A 24026-nucleotide genomic window follows, 5' to 3' on the forward strand; every position below is an offset into this window, starting at 1 on the left:
GACCTTGCAGTTAGTCTAATGTACAACTCACCATACCAGCTCAAAAAAAAAACAACCCTCCAACTCACCACCATTGTCGATGTCAACTCCTAGTGGCCCTGCAGGGCAAAATAGAACTGCCCCTGTGGGTTTCCAAGGCAGTCCATACTGAGAGCAGTAGAGTCTCACCTGGCTGGTAGTTTCAAACTGCTGACCTTGCACTTAGCAATCCAACATGGAGCCCATTTAAAACAACAATGACAAAAACCTGTCATGAGTTGATGCTGACTCACAGTGACCCCTATAGGACAAGGTACAATATTGCTGTGACTCGAGATCAAGATTGCTCTATTTAAAGACATGGCCCAGGAAATAGGGAATGCCGGAGTGTACGCTTCTATTTAAATCTCTTTAAAAAGTACATTTTGCATTGGGATGGCAAGAAGGTCATTGGGGTTCCATTCTAAGTGGAAATTTACTCTCTTGCCTTCAATCCTGCTTGGAGTAGAAGGAACTCCTAGGCATCCATGAAGTGAGCCCTCTGATTCCATTAGAGACTGAAATGGTGTGCTGTAGCTCGGAGGTGGTTGGTACATGCTATGATTGAATCGTGTGTCCTGTGCCATTCCTCTCCCTCCCACCCCCTGCCAAATACACACTAAAATGTGTCATTTTGTGTGCGATTCAGAAAAATTTCTCCCCAAGTTGTATCCCCCAAATATATGCCAAACCTAAGACGCTGTTTACTACACATGGTAAATAACTGATACTAGTCAGTCGCAAATGTAGTGCGGGTAGATCGCATGGCATTTAAAAAAAGACATAAGTCCTGTCAATCCCTTCACTTAATTGATATACAGCACAGCCAATCAGATACAATCTTAGGTGTCAAACGCATACGCAAACAACTGTGCTAAGTGCAGCAAGATTAACAAGCTAAGTTATCGCCAATTTTTAGACCTTGGGTTTTTTTTATCTTAAACATAAAAAAGGGTATTAAAATGAGTCAGGGAGCTGGGCCAAGTCAAGACAAAAATACAGAACGGGAGATTTTGACATTCAGCTGAAGTCCAGAGCACAGAGGGAAAGTACCCAAACATGAGAAAATGTGCTACCTCCTTGACTGCATTAATCACCTCTTCTTATTTATGTGAGTCAGCCTTTTCCCAAATAAAGATCATTAAGTCCAAGTACTGTTCCACCATGACTGATGATCATTTGGAAGTGTGCTTGAGGCTGGCCGTCTGCAGCTACTGTCCTGCATCCCTGGCTCATTCCATTCAGTGCCAGTCATCCGAGCAAACTCAAGTAGTGACAAAAAATGTACATAGTTAATTCTGTAGTGTTGTGTAATATGGACTCATACAGTTATGCAAGGTACATAAAACATACATTGTACATATAAAGAATTCTCAATGCATTTATGAATAAATGTAATAAATAACTAAAATATATGTTTTGCATTTTTGTAGTTGGTAGATCATTTTGACTTGATCATTTTATAAGTAGTTTGCATGCTGAAAAAGTGTGAGCACCCCAGATCTAGAGCAATCAATCTATATAGTCTGTCCCACCCTAAGTAGGGCCCACTCCCTTCTGAAAAAAATTGTAGATTGTTTCCCTGAAGGAGCCCAAGGAGGGCAAAGGTGACCAAGGTTAGGCTGCCATCTTAAGTCTAGGGTCCGCCCATCTTGTCATGTGTAACCCTTGTCCCTCCCCTTCCTGTCATGCACATCCCCTTCCTGTGACAGATGTGGTTACCTGTAATCACGCCCCTACCTATATATAGGCCTTGGTTAGAAAATGGAGATGCATTTTCCCTCCTCCTCCTCCCGCTCTCTGCTCGGGCCTGAGTGCTCAAATCATGGTCATCCCGGAGGTGAGCATGCTACCATTAGATGTGACAACTTTATTTTACTCTCTCTCTCCGATCTTCCATGATTTTACTATGATCTCTATATAATATTAACCGTACAATTGCTCCGACGGAACCCCATGGGTTTTAGAGGCTGGTTTACTCTAAAAATTGGCTGGACCAGGCTTCATTCTTAGTCTTATGTCATTCTCCACTTTGTAATATGACGTATTGAAAATCTTCGCCTCCATGACGTTGGTAAGGCAGGACAGTGATGTTAATGAGGCTTGGTGCAATCTTCAGAATTACACTGTATCTTGAATCCTTCTCTGGAGATCTAAAAGGCCTGATTAAATGAGCAAGCAGAGCTCAAGGGACCCCAGAACCACCAAGATAGAAGAGCTAAGAGCACATCCTTTTGGACCCAGGGTTTCTGTGCTGTGAAACTCCTCGACCCAGGCTAGACTGATGCTACGACACATGCAGATCACGGAATTCTGGGCTAAGAGCCTTCCCCTGGAGCTGGCACCCTGAAGTCAGACATCTCACCTCGTCATCTGTTTGTTCCAGCCACTCACCTGTGGCACTTCCCTTATCGCAGTGCCAGACAACTAAGGCAGTGCATACATTAGGTAGATGGTTTACGAACCCATTATCTTCATTATCATAACTTTAGAACTGCTCAAGGGCTCTAACCAACAGTGAATGCCTTGTGTAAATGCACCTGTTTTTCTCTCCATCAGAAAGGAGGACTCCAAGACCACCAATATTCTAAGAACTGTTGGCAAAAATAAATTGAGAATCTCATTTTAAATCTTGGCCTTGAAAAGAACGTGCTACAACCTGGTAGAGCTTAGCAACCAAATTAATCTCAAATGTGACATATTTTGCTATGAGTTAACCATAACTGTTAACTTTTTCTTTTCTCTGGGTGTGAATTAGATTGTTAAACACTCCTGTGAGAGGGTTGTCCAGTGACCAACTCGTCTCTTCAGGAATTACTGAATGTGAGTTGGAGCCAACTTGATGGCAGTGGATCTGGGGAGTGCCAGGCGTGGACCCTACAGCAGAGAACCAACAGACCCCAGCCTCGCCCCCATGGAGCTTAGATTCTGGCAAGCAGGATACACGTTTGGTGGTGACAGCAAAAAATTCAGTAGAGAAGATGACAATTCCACTTCTAATAGGGAGGTCAGGGCAGCTGCACTGAGGTGACTGGTGAGCAGAGATCTGAAGGTGATGGAGCGAGCAGGATGGAGTCATGTACAGTGAGTGCAGAGGCCCTAAAACAGGATTTTTTCCTCACGTGGTGAAGAACCGTGAAAGACACGGGCGGTAACTGAAGTTGATTACCAAACCAAACAACCAAACCCACTGCCTTTGGATCCAACCGAAGCACACAGCCTCAGCTTCTTCCCCCGAGCCCTCTCAGCAGCTCAACCCTTCCCAGCTGCCAGCAGGCTGCCTTGGAGTGAGCGGACTAGGAGGCAGAAGAGTACAGGCGGTCACTTGTCCACGTGTATTTGAGTTACAATGAACTGCCCTTAACCAGACTCTTTGGGGTGAATTTTGTTTTGTTTTGTGTCTGTTATATAAAGTAAGTTTCCAGTGCAAAATTTTCTGGTTCTCAGATGTCCATTTGCATCTGATGAATGTTCTGCTTTGTAAAAATACTGGTAATAAAAATGGCATAATGAAAACGAAGGGAGAAAAATGAGGTATTTGCATTACACCAGAACTGACGACAAAGAATGAGCCACTGAAAGGGGGTCCGTTTTAAGTCGGGGCTTAGTGTGCAAAATGAAGAAATAGTAGAGGGGTTGCTCACTCAAGATCCAATGAGCCACTGCATTAAAGGGGCCCCCGGGTGGCACAAACAGCCCCTGAGCTCAGCGGGAGGTTTCTGTTCACCCAAAGGTGTCGGAAAGGCCAGCCTGGCGGTTTACTTCCACACCCGTCAACAGTGCTCGTCACAAGTTAGGATCCACTCCCCTGCTGACACCATTTAAGAGGCGAAGGGAAGCCATCGAGGGAGCTTGCGAGGAATGTCGTTTTTAATGGATTCCCTTGGCCACTGTGTCACACTAGACTGGTAGATCTTGCAGGGCAGGTTTTGGTGGATGGTAAGACCAGAAACTTGATGTGGGGCAGACTCTATTTCAGGTGCCTGTCCAGACATCAGACTGACTAGATCAAGAAGACAGGCAAAGATTCTAATCTGGTGCACAGGAGAGACTCAGGGCTAAAGCCATGGAACCAGATGAGATGACCAATGGAGGAAATATATACAGAGACCTGGAGCTCATCAAGATGCAGAGATTCCAGATCCCCAAGGAAGATGCAGAACAAGGGACAGGAATAGCTGGTGGGCTATATAGCCTGGTGGCTAGCTCATGGGTGTGCGTGGCTACTTAGAGTTGAAATGTTCAATTCACCTTCTCAGTCATATTAGCTACATCTCCAGGGCCCAGTAGCCCCTAGTGGGGAGTAGCTACTGATTTGGACAGCATTCCCATCTTTGCTGAAGTCCACGGACAACACTGCTCCAAAAGCCAAATGGAGGCAGTGTGGCACAGAGAAGCTCTAGGCCAAACACGGCTGAAAACGTAATGCGAGGACTGACTGTGGCCCTGGTACCTCTTAGCAAAGAGTGAGCTGGTAGGGGGCGAGGGGAGAGCCAGGTCGGAGTGGGTGCAGAGAAAAGTGCAGGAGAACAGGTGGAATCAGCAGCAGACGCTCCAGGCTTGTAATCAGAGCTGTGAGCCGCCTGCTGCAGAGCGTTCGCACTGTTCCGAAGACGAGCACAGCACTGAGACTACGAGCTGAGTCCTGGTAAGTGGGACACGAAAACCCTGTGGACCAACGATTCGCAGCCCTACTAGAATTATTTAAAGAGTTTGGGACAGGGCCTTGGTATTATTTATATGTGAGAAGCTTCGCTTTTTTTGGTTTTCCATCAGTGATTTCTAAAGTATACTTCAGACCCACTCACTGCCTCAAGACACAAAATGCAAGGATTCCCACTCACCTCCAGAATTCTGTGGGGTTTTACCTAGTATGTCTGAGAATTATAGCAATGGCACATTTGAGGAGAGGAGTCAAGTGGTAGTGTGGGAAACTCCCCTGCCAGTGTTTCGGAGACTGGATGTTAAATTCAGCAAGCGGGAAGTCAACACGAGACAAACTGAACAGTTACTCATTGAAGAAACGGGGCTCTGGGTTCGAGAAAGAGACAAACCCACCACCACTGGGTAGAGCAGAGTAAGGCTGGGGCCGGGCCGGTAGGGTTCTCAATGCTGTGCATCTTGATGGAGGCAGACTGCCTGGACTCCCTGCCTTCGAGCACATAACCTCTCTGCCACCAGGTGCCACTCACTGGAGTACTTTGATGAGACTCTGCTTTCTAGCAGGAAAACTTTTTGTAACTTTTTAATGTTTTCAAATGTTAAACTTGAAGAAAGCACGACTTTCACTTTTTGACTAGTTGCATCTTTCGGAGTCACTGGGTAATGCAAATGGATACATGCTCAGCTATCAGCCAAGAGGTTAGTGGTTCACACCCATCCCAGTGACATTGCCTGGCAATCCAGAAGTCACAACCTTGTCCACCGGGGGAAGGAGCTCTGCCCGTGGAGTTGTCATGATTGGGGATGGACTCGCTGGCAGGCAGCTTTCCACTAAAACTGTGTGAGCACTAAAGACCTGCAAGGTAGGTGTTTGGGTCTGCAGTTCAGTTATCTACTTCCTGTTCTGGCACCGCTGAAGAAAGACAGCATCTGCCCTCAAGACTCATTCAATAAATGTTTCAGGAGAAAGAAAAACAAGCACCTACTCTACTAGGAAGGACTTACTACGAGCGCAATTGTAAATGATTAGTTAGACCAGTGTGAGATACAGCTCTGTGGATCTGGAAGCACATTGTTTACTAGGAAGAGGCCCTAGGATGCCTGGCCCTTTCCTAAGATTCCAAAGTGCTCACTGTCTGCTGTTCACAAGATTCTGCGTTCCCTGCTCCTTTATATGCCCAAAACCACTCCTAAACTCATTGCTATTGAGTTGATGCTGACTCAGTGACCCTATAGGACAGGGTAAAACTGCCCCCTCTGAGTTTCCAAAACTGTTTACTGGAGTAGACAGCCCCATCTTTCTCCCGCTGAGCGGCTGGTGGTTTCAAACTGCCAACCTTGCTGATTGCAGCTTGGCGTGTAACCACTTCAGGAGGAAAAAACAAACACATACTTGGCAGGGTTTATTTCAAGTGTAACTAAATAATTATTGTTAGATAAATGCTTTATATAGTGTGGTACAAAAATGAAGACCTGGACTATAATGCCCAGCTTTCCTACCCATTCGTTTACCCTCCTCCTCGGTTGATCCGGTCTAGGAGACAACAGCACATACTCCGTTCCCCCTCCCAAGTACTTTAACACAGTGCTTAGTCATAACATAAAGGCAGGATGATCCACAGCTTGAGATAATGCCTCATAATAATTTTAAAAATAACCGACAACCTGAAACTGAGTAATTACATTTGGAAATACTGCCTTAGTCCCACTGCAGTTAATGTGAGTACTTCTACCATCAGGGTTTTCTGATCTCTGCTTACTAAATCCAATCCTGGACTGTGATGGATAGAAGAGAAGGTCTGCGTATAGAAAAAGGAACCACTGCTTTACACGTAGCAAACGTACAAAGTCGCTGTTACATCAAACATTTATAAAACAGTTAAAATTAATTTATTAAGTCATTTCTGAACTAAGACTGCCTCGACTAAATAAAAGATAAGCAGCCACTCAGTCATTTTCCTCCCTCTGAGAAGCAGCCGTGTGGCGCAATAAAGAGCTGGGCTCTTCTGGGCATGTGAGCCTGAGCCACTCAGTCATTGCCCTTTCGGGCATCTTCATGTTCCTCCTCTCTGTGCGTCAGACTGGTTGGTTTCAAGAGCCGCCTTATCTGCCGGTTGGGCACCATCCCTATAAACAGCACTTGCCTCATACACACGGAAGTTCTCAAAAGACATAAGCCCGCTGACCTTCACCTAAACACAAGTAGTGCAAACTTCTGCTTGCTTGAAATTCCAATAGTGGATCAAAACTTAGTTCAGCTCACTGCCAGGAGTTGATGCCAACTCATAGCACCCTATAGAACTCCTGGAAGTGTCCAAGACTGTAAATGTACAAGAGTAGAAAGCCCAGTCAGTCTCCCTTGGAGCAGCTGATTTTGAACTACTGAACTTGCAGTTAGCCCAACAGGTAACCACAACCCCACTACCACCCCAAAATTTAAGACAGCCAAACTCAGTGCCTATCGAGCTGATTCTGACTCACGGTGATGCTATAGGACCCGGTAGAACTAACTGCTCTTATGGATTTCTGAGGCTAACTGCAGGAGTAGAAAGCTTTGGTATCCGGAGGAGCAGGTGGCTGATTGTCTCAAACTGCTGTCCTTGCCCATCTTTGGCCTGGGAAGGTAGAACCCAGTACTGAAAGGCGTCATTTGTGAAAAGCTCAGTGCTGAAGAGCAGAGGCACTGGTGCCTGGGTGTAACCTGGCAATGTCTACTGTGTGACCTTAGGCAAGCTACTCAACTTTTCTGCCTCAGTTCCGTATCTGTAAAATCAGTGTATTTGCTATCTCCTAGGGTTGTAGAGGAGCCTTGGTGATGCCTACCTAAGGAGAAAGATGAGGCTGTGTCTGCCCCTAAAGATCTAGTCTCCGATGAGGGAGGAGAAATGCAAAGCCACAGGAAGATCTTCTAAAGGAACAGAACCTCCTGAGACAAGCACCGGCCCCAGGGCCTGCCCCGACTTCAGACTTCCAGCTTCTTTTTTTTTTTTTTGTTTGACTTCCAGTTTCTTGATGTGAGAATATACCTGTTTGTGAAAAGCCACTGAAGAGTGAGTCTCAGAAACTATGCAGGGTCACTCGGTGTGTACACAGGTACCACAGGAGTCCTGGTGGCACCGTGGGTTAAGTGTTAGATCACTGAGAACTCAGAGGTTTGAACCCATCAGGCTTGGATTTACAGACCCAGAAACCACATGGAGGAGTTCCGCATTGTCCTAGAGGATCACCTAGAGTTGGAAATGACTAGACAGCAGTACATTTGGTTTGGGGGTTTTAGGGAGGTCCCAAATTGTGGTGTGGCCACAAAGGAGCTACATGGATGGCAACAGGTCCCTGACCTAAACGGTTGCTTAGCAATTCCACGACTCAGAAGAGTGAAACTGAAGGAGCCTGGAGCAACTACAGCCAACTGAAAGATTGCCCTCGAACCCACCCGGCAAGTCCATGGGAGAAACACCTGGTGACCTGCTCCTGAGAAGATCCCAGCCCAGGGATCCCTGTGCCCCAAACTTGATGGGGCACATTGTTAATATCATGTGTGGGTCACCAACAGTGGAAATCAACTGAACAGCATGTGGCAGCAACATAGCATCTAACAGGGACTGGACTAAACGACCTCTGATCAGTGTTCTCATACTCCACTTGTAAGGTCTCTCTAGACTTTGAAACACTGGATATCTCAGTCTCATTTTCTGTTTGTTTCTTTTCAAACAGACAATCATAATGACAGCTATTACCAAGAAGTACAAATTGCTTATCAAGCAAGCCATTCCTTAAGTAATCTTAAGCAAGCATAAGTAGCTGTTACCACAGGATGAATTTTGTCTGAAGAACTTTAAAGCAAGCCAAGTAATTGTATAAAATTTAAATTTTATGACCATGTTTGGACCTTTTTACATTTGACACAATGGAAATGTTCATATTCATTCATGTTTTCCTCAAAGGAGAAAGAATGAATCACCAGTATGTTGTACAGAATAAAAAATACCAGTGAGTTCTGTTTCTAAAGAATGCACATGACAGACAGGACAGTACTTCCAAAATTAGAATGTCACCAACGTGATTTTGTCATCTTTCAGGTTCTCCCTCCAAATTCGGCAACTTTCAGATGAAGCCAGCCCCCTGATCACAGACAGAAAGCCTCTGCCCCACCGCAACTTCCTGAGAGCAGTGCAGGAACCGCCATCTCTGTCACCAGACTCCAAGTAGCCGGTTGGTAATCATTAAGGGGGCTGACTTTTCATGTGTCAATCAACTGCAGTCTGCTGATCTGATTAGAAGCCTTGACAAATGCCTGGTGGCGATTGCAAATAACCGCCAAGCAGATGGGGATGATGCAGTAGCCCACTGTTTTGGGGTCAGCTCTTGTACAAGAATAAAGGAACAGAAACATCTGTAAGTACGGAATCAGAAAAACAATGGTCCACAACCAAAAAGGCAGGGAGAGCAAGCGCACTTTCAAGGAGTGTGTCCAGGTAGTTCCTTCGTGAGGCTCGGCCGGCGGCCGCTGGATGTGCTCCAGGGCCAGCCTGTTATAAGTCTCGTTGATTTCAAAAACATAGTAAAAGGCGGCCGCGCTGGCTAGCAGGTATAACCCCACTCCAATCCATCCCATTCGCTGGCGGAAGTTCATCATTCTCCATGCTCTGTGCCTTCAAAGGAAAAAACAAAATGCTTGTCAGGCTGGAGAACACCATCCCGCTAACTTTCCCAATGCCCCGACTTAACAGCCACCGAGTTTTTTTTCTGCCCCTCTCGAATGAGGTTTCAACTAGGAGACTACCACTTAATGGTTCAGAAGAAGCAAATTACATGCACATTTATTAAGAAAGACAATCGGATGGCAGATTATTTTACCTAAGTCACGAGCAAATGAAACCTTTGGTTTCGGTACATAGAGTTCTGCTTTTTACCGGACTCCGCGTCCGGAAGAAGTTGGAGCTAAATCTCCTAGGAACATTTAAAGCTTACAACGCAAATCCTTTCTGGATGGAAAACGTCCCTTCGAACGTGAAAACTTGGGTTTCACAAACAACACCAGGGGCCCACGTTAAGACAGCCGCTCCGAAACACTTACAGTGGTCCTGGAAATCTTCCTGTTCCCACGGCAAGCGTTAAAGAGTCACTCAGTTCTGAATAATCAGGTGGCTTTTGCATTTCCCAGGGCAAGCCACCATGAAAGAAATCCCACGGGCCTCCCGGCTCGGAGAAAGGCGAGCGCAGCCCGCCCGGAGACCGGCTGCTGGTGATCCCGTGGAGCGTGACTGGGGCGAGTCACGCGGCGGCCCGCCCCCTGTCACCGCAGCCGGAGCCCCGGCCGGGCACCCCGCCGGTCCGCAGGCGCCGCGGCCACCAGGGCCTCCCCGCGGCCGGCCCCGCCCCCTGACGCTGCAGCGCCGCCGGCCGCGAGCAGGGCTGCACCGGCGACGCCAGGCCGGGCCCGCCGCCCAGCAGCGCCGGGGGCTCCGCGCCGAGCAGTGGCCACGGGCAGAGCCAGCGCAGCTGGGCAGGCCCAGCAGCTCACCTTCCTGTCCCGGGTGGCCCGCCCGCCCGCTCTCCCAGACGCCGCTGCAGCCCAGCTTCCGGCTCGGGCCCGGAAGTGCGCGCGCCCTGCCCCGAAAGGCCCGCCCCTTCCTGACGTCAGGCGCTCTGCTCGCGCGCGCCCAGCACCTGGCTGAGGGGAGCCGGCAGTGGCGGCTGGTGGCGGGCTGTCCTGCAGGCGGGCGAGCGTCGCTGCGTGGCTGGCCTCGCTCGGGACTCCGGCTGAGAGAGCAGAGGCGCGGGCACTACGCGGGCCTGTCCCCAGAGCCTCGCTTTCCCGGCCCCCGTCTCCGAGCCGAGGGGGCTCTGCCGGCCCCGGGCCGTCGCGCCCCGGCGGTGGACCCCGAGCGACTGGTGAGGGGCTGCGCGGGCCCCGGCGGACGGGGTCCCCTGGCCGCTGCCGCCGAGCGCGGGGGACCTGGGGAGGAGGATCCTCGAGGCTGCTTCTGCGACCTCGAGCCCTTGAACTAACCCGCTGCTTTGCCCTGACAGGCTGCCGGCCCGCGGGACCTCGGAGGATCGCGCCGATCGCGGTGGGTGGGCGCCATGACGCTGAGGCTCTTGGAAGACTGGTGCCGGGGCATGGACATGAACCCGCGCAAAGCTCTGCTGGTCGCGGGCATCCCGCTGACCTGTAACGAGGCGGACATCCAGGAGGCCCTGCAGGCCGGCCTGGCGTCTCTGGGCCAGCACCGACTGCTGGGCAGGATGTTCCGGAGGGCAGAGAACAGGGTGGTGGCCCTGATAAGTCTGACTGAGGAGACTAGCCTCGCGGTGGTCCCCAAGGAAATCCCGGGCAAAGGCGGTGCCTGGCGCGTCATCTTTAAGCCCCCTGACCCAGACAACGAATTTTTGAACAGGCTAAATGAGTTCCTGGAGGGAGAGGGCCTGACGGTGGCCGAGTTCACCAATGCTCTTGGGTATGGGACCGACCCCTTTGACCTAGGCCCGAACCTGGTCCCACAGGTGGGGACCCCTATGTTGGCAGAGGCGTTAGACGAGGCCCTGCAGCCGGCCCTGCAGTACCTGAAATACAAAAAGCTGAAAGTGTTCTCTGGCAGTGACCCTCCGGAGCCAGGGGAAGAAGAGTTTGATTCCTGGCTGTTCCACACCACCCAGATGATGAAGGCCTGGCAGGTGTCCGACGCAGAGAAAAGGCGGCGTCTGCTAGAGTGCCTTAAGGGTCCAGCATGCGAGGTCATCCGTGTCCTCAAGATAAACAACCCTCTGATTACGGTCCCCGAGTGTCTCCAGGCGCTTGAGCAGGTGTTTGGGGTTATCGATAACCCTAGGGAGTTGCAGGTCAAATTCCTAACAACCTACCAGAACGCCGAAGAAAAGTTACCCGCGTATGTGCTCAGGCTGGAGCCTCTGTTGCAGAAGCTGGTGGAGAGGGGAGCGGTTGAGAAAGATGTTGTGAATCAGGCCCGCCTGGACCAGATCCTGGCAGGGGCGGATGACAGGACACTTCGGAGGAGACTGGATCTGCCGGAGGATGGCTCGGCGCCAGGCTTAGTGCAGTTGCTGACCCTGGTGAAGGAGGAGGAAGCGGCTGAGGAGGAGGAAGAGGCCCTTCTTCTGCAGGCAGTGTTAGAAGGTGATTTCACCTGAACCTCAGGGGTCCAGGAGGGAAGGTCTGCCATGGAGCAGGGAAGGAAGGCACCACGGCCCATCACCCAGCTATTGCTCTTACCGCCGCCCTGTGACTCGTGTTTGCGCTGTGCTTGGTGTAAAAACACTTGTCATTTCTGTGCCTGTTTGCTGCTGCTCGTGCTAGGTACCGACAGGTCGGTCCGTTTCATATTGATGTCCCAACGTGCAACAGAACAAACGCCGCCTGGCCCTGCACCATCCTCACAAACATTGCTGTGATCAAGCCCATTGTGACAACTACTATGTCAAATCCACCTCCTCGAGGGTCCTCCTCTTTTTCACTGACCCTGCACTTTATCCAGCATGAGAGCCTCCTTCAGGGACTGGTCCCTCCTGATCGCATGTTCACAGTGCAAAAGAGGACGTCTGTTTAACGTCTCCTGGGCGTGCTCCTGACTCAGAAGGAGGCCACTCTGCACTGGCTTTTGTGTATTTAAAGTAGAATCTGCGAGTTGGTTTTATCCTACAAAGCTACAAAATCCCGTGTCCCTATAGACATGTAGTGCACTGAGGTGACTGGCAGGGCTCAGGCACAAGCTGACCAGAAGAGCTCCTTGAGCTGCCCCCTCGTGTGATGACAGGAGCAAATGCAGCATGTCAGGGGGATACTGTTGTGTCATAGTTGTCCCGTGTTCAGGCATCATCTCCTCTGGGAGATGACATTTCTCAGCAGTGGGTGAGGTCCTGCTCTTTTTCCGTGTGGGTGAGAATTTTACTTACTCTGTGCAATCAAAAGGTGGGGCTGGATGCTGAGGCTGAAAAGTTTTCAACTACCACCTCTAACCCCAGGTTTCTGCTGTGCATTAAAGCATGGTAATGCGCTGAATGTCACTTTATTAGGTGTTATAATGTGAATTTATAAAATAAAGGAATGCTAATGGAATGGCATTTTTCTCTATCTGCTCAACTCATATCATGATTTCAAGAAAGATTTAATCCCTGCAGATGGTCCCAAAAGCTGACACCTGAAAACCACTGAGGTCATACAACCTTAGTTCCCTTGGACTCTTCCCTCTTGGTGTCCGGTGTGTGGTGGTTGTTTGAGGCCCTTGTGACAGCTCTTACTCAGGGAGACCCTGTACAGCAGAATACAAATTGATTGCCTGATACACCATCCTCACAGTGGTGAACGCTGAGCCGCCATTGTAGCCACTGTGCCAGTCCATCTGACGGTCTTCCTCTTCTTCACTGACCCTTACCAAGCATGTTGTCCATCTCCAGGAACTGACCCCTCCTGATGGCCTATCTGAAGTACACAAGATGAAGTCTTGCCAGCCTCGCTTCCAAGGAGTGTTCCTACTGTATCCCTCTTCCAAGGCAGATTTGTTGATATTTCTAGAAGTCCATGATAATTGTAATAGTCTTTGCCAGCAGAATTCAAATGCATCATTTCTCTACTAGTTGTCCTTATTCCTCATTCAACTTTAACGTTCTCACATGCTTGCAAAGCGGTTGAAAATACGGCTTGTGTCAGGCTCAGGCACACCTTGATTCTCAGAATGACATTTTTGCTCTTTGACCCTCTAAAGAGATCTGGTTACAGCAGATGTGGCCAGTGCATTACATCATCTTTGGACTTTTTTTGACTGCTGCTCCCATGAGCCCAAAGGGTCAAAAGTGCCTTTCTGGGTGAGATTGTCACAAGGACCTGTGGTTGACGCACTGGAACAATGGGGGAGAGAAGATGACACTGTGTGCTGCTGACTCAATCCCAATTCCTTAGAGAGTCTGACACTGTAGCCCTCCCTCTCACACAAGGTCTCCTAGGATGAAATCTTGCCAAGAGATCACTCGGTGTTTTTGCCCACAGAGCTGCTAGTGGGTTTGACCTTGTAAGCTGCAGAAGGCTTAACCATTGTTTGACCACATTTTCTCCTTTCATCCTCCTAAAAATCTGCACTGTAGGGAAACCCAGCTTCACACTTACAGAAATGAGCCCCAAAAGGGGAAGGGAGACATGACCAGGGTGACATGGCAAGAAGTGGCAGGATCTAGTCCCGGTCTTACTGTGAGGCCCGTCACCAAGAAAGGTGAAGCAATCACAAGGAGGTCTATGTCCCAGCATCACAGAGGAGCAGGGCAAGTGTTAACCCAAGCCCACTGCCACCCAATCAATCCCACCCACTGACCCTGTAGCACCATCGCCCAGGGACCACCCATGGCTCTAACCTTTTTGGAAGCCAAGTGCCACACCTTAATCCTGCACAGTACCTGATAGATTCAAACTTCCGACCTTTCCATTAGAAACCAAGTGCTTTCATCGCTGTGCCACCAGCGGTCCTCTGGGGCTTGACCACGACTCATACATGTATGCCTTCTGTGCACGAGTGTGGCATGGGCTCCATTCTGCAAACTAGACACCTAGGAGACCCATGAGTTTTAAGAGCAGAGACCTGCTCCAGGGGTTTTCTGGGCTGCAGTCATAGCAGGAGCCTGGTTTGGCAAATGTCTGCAGGAGAGAAGACCTGACTAATTGTTAAATATTACAGTCTAGGAAACCCCCTGGGGAAGTTCTGTGGAGATTGTTGTTAGGTGCCATCCAGTTGGTTCCGGCCCAGAGTGACCCTGCGCACAACAGAGGGAAACACTGCCAGCCCTGCACCATCCTCACAATTGTTCCCATGCTTGAGCCTGTCACTGCAGCCACTATGTCAGTCCATCTTGTGATGGGCCTTCCTCTTTGGGGCTGCACCTCAACTTCAGCATGATGTCTTTCTCCAGGGACTGGTCCCTCCAGACAGCACAAGTACGTGAGATGAAATCTTGCCATCATTGCCTCTAAGGAGCACTCTGACCTTCCTCCTTCCGAGACCGATCCATTTGTCCTAGCAGTCCATGGTACTTTCAATATTCTTCGGCACCACCATTCCCATACCGCTCTACTGAGTTCTACAGGAGTGCTATGTGCCGGAATCCAAGGCACGGCACACGGCGATCTTGGCAGAAGCCAATTGCGAGAACTTTCCCTAGTGGCACCACTGGGTGGGTCCGTAACCCAGCACCTGACTGTCGGAACCACCCAGAAACCTTGGGCAGTCACAGCTGAAGAGCGCATGAGAACTTACAAAACCTAGGGAGCAAGGGGGGGTGGGGTGGGGAGGAGCACACAAGAAAATGAATGGCAGCCATCCGATACAACTGTTTGAAAAATTGGTGAAAAATGGGGGAAAGTCTATCATGAAAATAATCCCCAACGGCCACATTTGGGACATAATTTGACATGTTATTAGGAGAAACCAGTCGCTGGAAGCAGACATCATCCTTGGATTGAGTCCATGCTGACTCAAAGTGACTCCCTGTGGGTTTCTGAAACCGTAACTGTTTACGGAAGTAGAAAGACCAGTCTTTCTCTCCAGGACCTTCTGGTGGATTCCAGTTGCCGACCATGCAGATTGTATGTAGCCCAACTCGTAACCACTACAGCAGGGCCCGTGGTCGAGCATGTAGTCAGTGAAAAGGAGGAAGACCCTTACAAGATGGACTTGGACTGCCAGGGCTGCCACATGGTGGACTCTGGTACCACAGTCGGGAGGATGATGCGGGGCCAGGCGTTTCGCCTTGCTGTATGTAGGTAGGGTCACTCGAGATGGAACTGACTTGACCATACCTAACAACATCTCTGGTAGCTCTGTGGGCAAGGTGTTGAACTGTTAACCACAAGGTCAGCAGTTCAAATCCATCCTGGGGGTCACCTGGATGACCCAGGGGTGCTGCCAGAGCAAATATCCTAGATTATAGTAAAAAAGGTCTTATTATTTTTTTAAAAGGTTTTAGTTGTCAGGGAGGCACAGAGTAAAAAAAAATTTTTTTTTTTTACCTGAAGAAGGGGCAGTAGGCCAAATATATTTGGGAACCTGTTATTCATACTCTCAGAAACCCAAAGAAGAAATTCTACTCTGTCCTACAGGGTAGCTATGATTTGGAACCAACTTAATGGCAGTGGGTTGGGTTTTCCTGCCACTCGAGAGCAAATGATATTGGGGCAAGTCTGAGCTGCACTGAAGGCACTGGAGAAACAGAAGGACGCTGGGATTGACGTAATACCACTTGAAGTGATTCAACAAACCGATGCCCTGCTCGAAGCACTCTTCATGTCAAGAAGTTTGGAAGACAGTTACCTGGTCATGTGAATGGAAGAGATATTTCTGACCAATCCAAAGAAGGTGACCCAACAGAATGGGGAAATTATCGAACAATAGCATTGACGTCATGTCACGTGCAAGTAAAATTTTGCTCACGGTCATTCAACAATGGTTGCAGCCAGGCAGCAACAGGGAGCTGCCAGCACTTCCAGTTGGATTCAGAAGAAGGCATGGAATGATAACTGCTGACATCAAATGGATCCTGGCTAAAAACAGATAACTACTTGCATTTTATTGACTGTACAACAGTATCTGAGTATGGGTGTGTTAGACCGGGTTGGCCAGAGAAACAAGTCCAGGGACACTTATATATGTAAGAGAGGCTTTTTTTTCTTTTTTAAAAAAAATTATTTTATTGGGGGATCATACAACGTAAGAGAGTTTTCTATCAAAGACTAGTTGCATATCAAGAAAATACCCCAGACCAGCCCAGATCAAGTCCATAAAACTGATATTAGCCCATAAGTCCAATACTAGTGCACAAATCTCTCTTCAGACTCACACAGCCACATGCAGTGATGCAGAAATCAGGAAGCTCACAGGCCGGTGAGTGAAAAGTCTTGTGGATCCAATGGCAATGGAAGCATCACAGGGCTCGTGCAGGTCTCTGCCGCATGGCTTGTGAACAGGAAAGTGAAGCAGAGAGAGGGGGTCCTGGAAGGTCTCAGCAAGTCTCTGCATGGCTTGTCAACAGGAAGACAAAGGTAGAGACAGAGGAAATTCCCTCTGAGAAGGCCATCCCCACAATGAGGCATCATCAGGCCGTGTGACCTGCCATTGACTGACTAGACTCCACCCCTTCACTCTTCACACCCTCAAGTTGACACAAGGTTATGTAACTACCACTATGGCCTATAATAAATTATGGATAGCATTTCAAAGAATGGGGACTCCAGAACACCGCATTGCATTCATACAGAACCCGTACATAGACCAAGAAGCAGTCCTTCAAACTCAAGAGCTAACGGCGGGCTTAAAACAGGAAAGATGGGCCTCATTGTTGTACCCTTTCACCCACCATACTTACTCAACCTGTAGGGTGAGAAATAGAGAAGATGCACCTTATGAAGCAGGACGTGGCATGAGGATTGGAGGAAGGTTCATTCACCATCTGCCATATGCAGATGATGAAACCTTACTTGCTGAAAGAGAAGGACTTGAAGCACTTACTGATAAAAAGCAGAGATTATAGCCTTTGATACGGACGACAGCTTAATCTAAAGAAAATACAAATTCTGACAACTGAACCAAGAGGCAGCATTGCAGTAAATGAAGGAAAGGTTGAAGTTGTCAAGGAGTTCATGTGACTTGGGCCTTTGGAAGCAGCAGTCAAGAAATCATAGGACGTATTGCATTGGGCAAATTTACTGCAAAAGACCTTTTTTAACTGTTAAAGAGCAAAGATGTCGCTTTGAAGACTACGCTAATTTCCCCCATAGTATTTTCTTTTTTTTTTTTTTTGGCAGTTTCCAAGTCATTTTATTCAGAATTTTTTGTCTTTTCTGAATCAATAAATACTATATAAAACAACGTAAAAACGGCTACCACCTCTCCCCTGCTCCCCTGTAGGAACAGTGCTCTGGGCCCGCACTCCGGGCTTCTCCCTCCAGATTTGGTCCAGCAAACGGGATGAGTGGCATTGCAGTCCCTTGAATCTTTTCAGAGGAATTTGGCTGGGTGGGGAGATGTAACTAGGTTAGGTAAATGGATTAGTGATTTTTGTTTGGGGAGAAGAGATGGCGCCTGGGGCAAGAGCCTACCCCAAAGAAAAGGGTGTCTAAAGGTTCACGGTTCCTTCTTTTGCCTCAAAAAGTGACATTTATTCAAAGGGGAAAAAATGACAAGATGTCCATCCCTTGGCTCCCTTTCCCTCCCCCCTCCTCCTGCTGCCCCTCCTTAGCCCCCCAGGATTGAACCCTGGCCAGGGCCGGGCAGCAGGACAAATAGCCCCTCCTCAGATGAGGTCAGCAACGTTGAGGAGCATCTCCTCAATGGAGGTGTTACAGAAGGTTTCGATGTCTCGAAGAGTCCTCTTGTGTTCTTCTGTCACCATGTTAATAGCCACTCCCTTGCGGCCAAAACGTCCACCACGACCAATTCTGTGAATGTAGTCTTCCCTGTTGGTGGGCAGGTCATAGTTGATGACTAAAGAAACTTGCCGCATATCAATGCCTCTGGCCAGCAAGTCGGTGGTAATCAGGACTCTGATAGAACCAGAACAGAACTCCCTCATAATCACGTCACGTTCCTTTTGGTCCATATCTCCGTGCACAGCAGAGACAGTAAAGTCTCGGGCATGCATCTTCTCAGTGAGCCAGTCAACCTTCCTCCGGGTATTAATGAAGATGACTGCCTGGGTGATGGTCAAGGTTTCATATAAATCACACAGCGTGTCCAGCTTCCACTCCTCACGTTCCACATTGATGTAGAACTGATGGATACCCTCCAGGGTCAATTCTTCCTTCTTGAGCAGAATCCGAATGGGGTCCCTCATGAACTTCTCGGTCACCTCAAGCACACCAGAAGGCATTGTAGCCGACAGCAAGACTACCTGGGTGTTGCTGTTGAGTTTTTGGAATATGTCGCAGATCTGGTCCTTGAATACACGGCTTAACATTTCATCAGCTTCATCCAGTACAAACATCTTGATATACTTGGGAGACAGGTATCTTCGATTAAGCATGTCGAATACACGGCCTGGGGTGCGCACGATAATATGGGGAGCCTCCATCTGCAGCTTCTGCACTTCGGCGTGCACGTTGGTGCCCCCAATGCAGGCATGGCAGGAAGCACCCATGTAATCTCCTACTGCCATCACCACTTTCTGTATCTGCTGGGCCAGTTCTCGAGTGGGAGCCAGAACCAAGGCCTGGGTGGCCTTCAGAGCGAATTCAATCTGCTGCAGGATTGATATGGCAAAAGTGGCAGTTTTCCCAGTCCCAGATTGGGCTTGAGCAATCACATCATAACCCTTGATACAAGGAAGAATGGCTCGCTGCTGGATGGCAGAGGGCTTCTCAAAACCACGGGCGTAGATGCCTCAGAGCAGGGACTCTGAGAGGTTCATGTCATCAAAGCTGTCAACAATCTCATTCCAGTTACTCTCGATGACACCTTCGGGCTCCATCCCATCAGGGCCATTGTCTCTAGACCGGGGATCCTGGCTCGCAGACATGATCCTTAGAAACTAACCCCCCATAGTATTTTCAATCACTCTCTGCCATTGAGTTAATTCTGACTCATACCCTATAGGACAGAGTAGAATTGCCCCTGTGGGTTTCCAGGTCTGGCAATCTCTATGGGAGTAGAAAGCTTCATCTTTCTCCTGCAGAGTGGCTGGGGCTTTGAAACTGCTGGCCTTGCAGTTAGCAGCCCTATGCACGACCCACTACATCAACACGGCGCCTGTTAACCACCTCAGCTACAGTAGAAACCAAGCAATAAATAAGGCTCGGGAAGAATTGATGCAGTTGACCTAGGAGGGTGGTGAAGAAGATTGAAAAGCTCATGTATTGCCAGAAGAATGAAGGACCCCTGGCGGCTGAGTGGTTGCATGTTGCACTGCAATCTACAAGGTTGGCAGTTCGAAGTCACCAGCCACTTCACAGGAGAAAAATGGGACAAACTAGTCCCGTAGCCTCAGAGACTCACAGGGACAGTTCCACCCTGCCCTATCGGCATCGCTGGCAGTGAGAGAAAAGCAAGCCAGAAGACAAACATATATTGGAATAAGTACAGCCAGACGGTTCCTTCGAAGTGAAGATGGAGAGATTTGGTCTCCTGGACTTTGGGTATGTTACTGGCAAGGACCAGTGCCTGAAGAGGGGCATCCCGCTTGGTAAAAGAGGCCATCTGAGGAAAGGAAGGCCCCAGTGACTGGGTGACCCAGTGCCTATTACGGTGGGCTCAAACATAACAGCTGCGAGCAAGGTGCTTTCCGGGCAGTGTTCGTGCTGCTGTACGTATGGCTGCTATGAGTCAGAACAGACACAATGGCCCCTACCAGCAGCCTGCTTAAACATGTTGCAGTGGTTACATAACCTGATGTCTATTTGAGACTATTAAGAGGGAAGGGGTGGAGTTTAGCCTGTCAGTCAGGTCATGGCTTGAAGACCTCATTTGGAGGTGTGAAGGAGATAAATAGCTCACTGGAGGCCAGACCCACACTCTCTGCTTCATCTTCCTCCTGCCAGCACTGAGATGCTTCCACTACCACTGGATCCACAAGACTTTCCACCCACTCGCCTGTGATCTTCCTGCATTCAACATCATTGCATGTGCTGTGTGAGTCTGAAGAGGAATTTATAAATTGGTATCAGACATATGGGCTAATATCAGACTTATGGACTTGATCTGGACTGGTCTGGGGTGTTTTCTTAATATACAATTACTCTTTGATATACAGCTCTTTCTTTTTTTTAGTTTTATTCAGAAATAATACATTTAATAATAATTTCTGGAGGGATTTAAATATTGTTGCTGTCATTGTTGGGTGTCAGGAAGTTGGTCCCACTCATAGCGACCCTATGCGCAACAGAACCAAACTCTGCCAGTCCTACACCAATCTCACAGCTGTGATGTTTGAGCTCCTTGTCATAGCCGCTGTGTCGAACCATTTCCTTGAGAGCCTTCTTCTCTTCCACTGACAACCTGCCAGGCATAATGTCCTTCTCCAGTGACTGGTCTCTCTTAACAATATGTCCAAAGCATATGAGATGAAGTTTCACCATCCTTGACTCTAAGGAACCTTCTGGCTATACTTCTTCCAAGGCAGATTTGTTTGTTCTTTTGGCAATCCACGATATTTTCAATATTATTCACCAGGAACATAATTCAAATGCATTGATTCTTCTTTATCTTCCTTATTCAGTGGCCAATTTTCTTATGCATATGAGGCAATGGAAAATACCGTAGGAAAGTATATCCTCAAGTACATCCTTGCTTTTCAACATTTAAAAAAAATCTTTTTATTGGGGCTCATAAGGCTCTTATCACAATCTGTACATACATCAATTGAGCAAAGCACCCTTATACATTCGTTGCACTCGTCACTCTCATAATTCACCTTCCATTTGGGTTCCTGGAATCAGCTCGGTTTCCCTTTTTTCCCCCCATCCCCCTCCCTCCCCGATCCCACCCCTGGTTCCTTGATAGTTTATAAATAATTATTATATCTTATCTTACACTCCCCGGCGTCTCCCCTCACCCGCCTCCCCATTGCCCATCTCCCAGAGAGGAGGTTACACGTAGATCTCCGAGATCGGTTCTCCCTTTCTACACGCCCTTCCCTCCTGGTGTCGCCACTCCCACCGCTGGTGTTGAGGGGTTCGTCTGTCCTAGATTCCCTGTGCCTCCAGATCCCCACTGCACTGCTGTACATCCTCTGGTATAACCAGGTCCGCAAGGCAAGGTAGAATTGGGGTCATGAAGATTGGGAGGGGAGGAAGCGTTCAGGAACTAGAGGAAGGTTTTGAGTTTCATTGTTGCTACACTGAACCCTGAGTGGCCCATCTCCTCCTCACTACCCCTCTGGAAGGGGTGTCCAGCTGTCTACAGGTGGGCATTGGGTCCCCATCATGCACTCCCCCTCTTTCACAGTGATGTGATTCTCACCACCACAGTGCCTTTAGAGTTGCTTCTCTAATGGACCCAGTCCAGATCAAGTCCGTAAATCTCATAGTAGCCCATATGTCCAATACCAGTCTATAAATTTCTCTTCAGACGCATGCAACACACACAATGGCATCAAAGGCAGAAAGATCACAGGCCAGTGGGTAGAAAGTCTTGTGGATCCATCCAGTGGCGATGGAAGCATCAGCGCTGGCAGGGATCTCCACGTGGCTTCTCCAACTCCAGGGTTCTGGCTCCATCAGTGTAACTCCATGTGACTGGTCCACAGGAAGTTGAAGAAGAGAGTAAGTGTCTGCCTCCAGCGAGCTATTGATCTCCTTAGCTCCTCCAAATGAGGTCATCAAGCTGCAACCTGATTGATAGGCTAAACTCCACCCCTTCACTATTTTTTTTAGTCATTTTATTAGGGGCTCATACAACTCTTATCACAATCCATACATACATCAATTGTGTAAAGCACATTTGTACATTCATTGCCTTCATCATTCTCAAAACATTTGCTCTCCACTTAAGCCCCTGGCATCAGCTCCTCATTTTTTCCCCTCCCTCCCTGCTCCCCCATCCCTCATGAACCCTTGATAATTTATAAATTATTATTTTGTCATATCTTGCCCTGTCCAACATCTCCCTTCACCCACTTTTCTGTTGTCCGTCCCCCAGGGAGGAGGTCACATGTAGATCCTTATAATTGGTTCCTCCTTTCAAACCCACCCTCCCTGTGCCCTCCCAGTATCGCCACTCACACCACTGGTCCTGAAGGGATCATCCGCCCTGGATCCCTGTGTTTTCAGTTCCTATCTGTACCAGTGTACATCCTCTGGTCTAGCCAGACTTACAAGGTAGAATTGGGATCATGATAGTGGGGAGGAGGAAGCTTTTAGGAACTAGAGGAAAGTTGTATTTTTCATCATTCTGCATTGCACTCTGACTAGCTTGTCTCCTCCCCAAGACCCTTCTCTAAGGGGATGTCCAGTGGCCTACAAATGGCTTTGGGTCTCCACTCCGCACTTTCCCCCCCTCATTCACTATGGTAAGATTTTTGTTCTTTGATGCCTGGTACCTGATCCCTTCGCCACCTCATGATCACACAGGCTGGTGTGTTCTTCGATGTGGGCTTTGTTGCTTCTGAGCTCGATGGCCGCTTGTTTACCTTCCACCCCTTCACTCTTAATAGCCTCAAGGTGACACCAGATGCTGTAACGAGCACATATGGTGGTGGGGTTAATGAACAGCAATGAGCCCGAGCGGGTTCTTGTCGTGGACAGAGGCTACAAGTAGTAAGGAGTACACGGGATGTCTCTGCTCCCTTTCTGTAAACCTGACGTTGTCCTAAAGCAAAGCGATACCTGAAGCAACGAAGCACACAAAAAGCTCACGGCCCAGAATGCCAGTCCGTGAAATAAATCATTCACCAGGGAGTGAATAAGTGGCATGCTGCCCTTGCCAGCCGGCACTACTCACTGACACGCCGCCAGGTGGCAGTGCGCACTCACCGTACAGCCCAGTCAGGCCAGGCTGGGACCTGGCTTGTTTCTTATGTAAGTTGGCGGCACGCTGGCCCTTCCAGACTGGAAAATTTCCCAAGCTTTTTATGTGGAAAAATAGTGAAGTCCTCAGTCAGCCCGAGGCAGCGACTTCCTCCATCAGTTCATGACACTGCTGGAGTCTTCTCATCGGCTGTCAGAGCCTGCCCCTGCCAAGTGGACCAGTCTCAGGTGGGAATGTGCCTAGTAATTCCACAGAACTTCTCAGGAGATGGGAAACCAGATGGTTTGAGAGCTCACCTGTTGAGAGTCACATTTGAAAGCGAATGGAATGTAGATCTAAAGTTCGCTAGCTTGAGTTTCCCGGGCACCCTGCTTTGTGCCTTTTTTTCTCTCCACAGAACTTCCCACATCAGCCACAATGGTGGTTACATAACCTGTTGTCAACTTAAGACTATTAAGTGAAGGCGTGAAGTCTAGCCTGTCAATCAGGTTGCAGCTTGATGACCTCATTTTGAGGTGCAAAGGAGATAAATAGCTCGCTGGAGGGGGGACACACACACTCTGCTTGGTATTCCTGATGACAAGCCACATGGAGCTACGCTAGAGCCCTGGAGCTGAAGGAGCCACATGGAGACCCACACCAGCACTGAGATGCTTCCACCACCACTGGATCCACAAGACTTTCCACCCACTGGCTTGTGATCTTCCTGCATTCGGCATCATTGCATGTGCTGCATGAGTCTGAAGAGGAATTTATAGATTGGTATGAGACATATGGCTAATATCGAATGTATGGACTTGATCTGGACTTGCCTGGGATGTTTTCTCAATATTCAGTTGTTCTTGTATATATATAAAGCTCTTTCTTACACACAATATGAGTGTCTATGAA

At 48.7% G+C, this 24026-nt stretch overlaps 2 protein-coding genes and 1 pseudogene across 3 annotated transcripts; 1 reads left to right on the forward strand and 2 right to left on the reverse strand.

Moving 5' to 3' along the window:
- Positions 1-6070: 6070 nt before the first annotated feature.
- Positions 6071-10274, reverse strand: LYSET (lysosomal enzyme trafficking factor). Of its 2 annotated transcripts, none has more exons than XM_075530970.1 (2): positions 10205-10274; positions 6071-9332 (listed from the first exon to the last, which is right to left on the reverse strand). In XM_075530970.1, the coding sequence occupies exon 2, from the start codon at positions 9314-9316 to the stop codon at positions 8921-8923; it is 396 nt and encodes a 131-aa protein (XP_075387085.1). In that variant the 5' UTR covers positions 9317-9332; positions 10205-10274; the 3' UTR covers positions 6071-8920. The 2 variants fall into 2 exon arrangements, with proteins under 2 accessions (XP_075387085.1, XP_075387083.1); XM_075530968.1 differs by lacking the exon at positions 10205-10274 and adding an exon at positions 9758-10168.
- A 48-nt stretch (positions 10275-10322) lies between these two features.
- Positions 10323-12755, forward strand: MOAP1 (modulator of apoptosis 1). Its single transcript, XM_075530967.1, has 2 exons — positions 10323-10575; positions 10714-12755. The coding sequence occupies exon 2, from the start codon at positions 10768-10770 to the stop codon at positions 11830-11832; it is 1065 nt and encodes a 354-aa protein (XP_075387082.1). The 5' UTR covers positions 10323-10575; positions 10714-10767; the 3' UTR covers positions 11833-12755.
- Positions 12756-17912: 5157 nt separating this feature from the next.
- LOC142425952 (eukaryotic initiation factor 4A-I pseudogene) lies at positions 17913-19200 on the reverse strand (annotated as a pseudogene).
- Between the last annotated feature and the right edge of the window lie 4826 nt (positions 19201-24026).

The sequence above is a fragment of the Tenrec ecaudatus genome, chromosome 14 (genome assembly GCF_050624435.1).
Source record: "Tenrec ecaudatus isolate mTenEca1 chromosome 14, mTenEca1.hap1, whole genome shotgun sequence".
Lineage (NCBI taxonomy): Eukaryota > Metazoa > Chordata > Mammalia > Afrosoricida > Tenrecidae > Tenrec > Tenrec ecaudatus.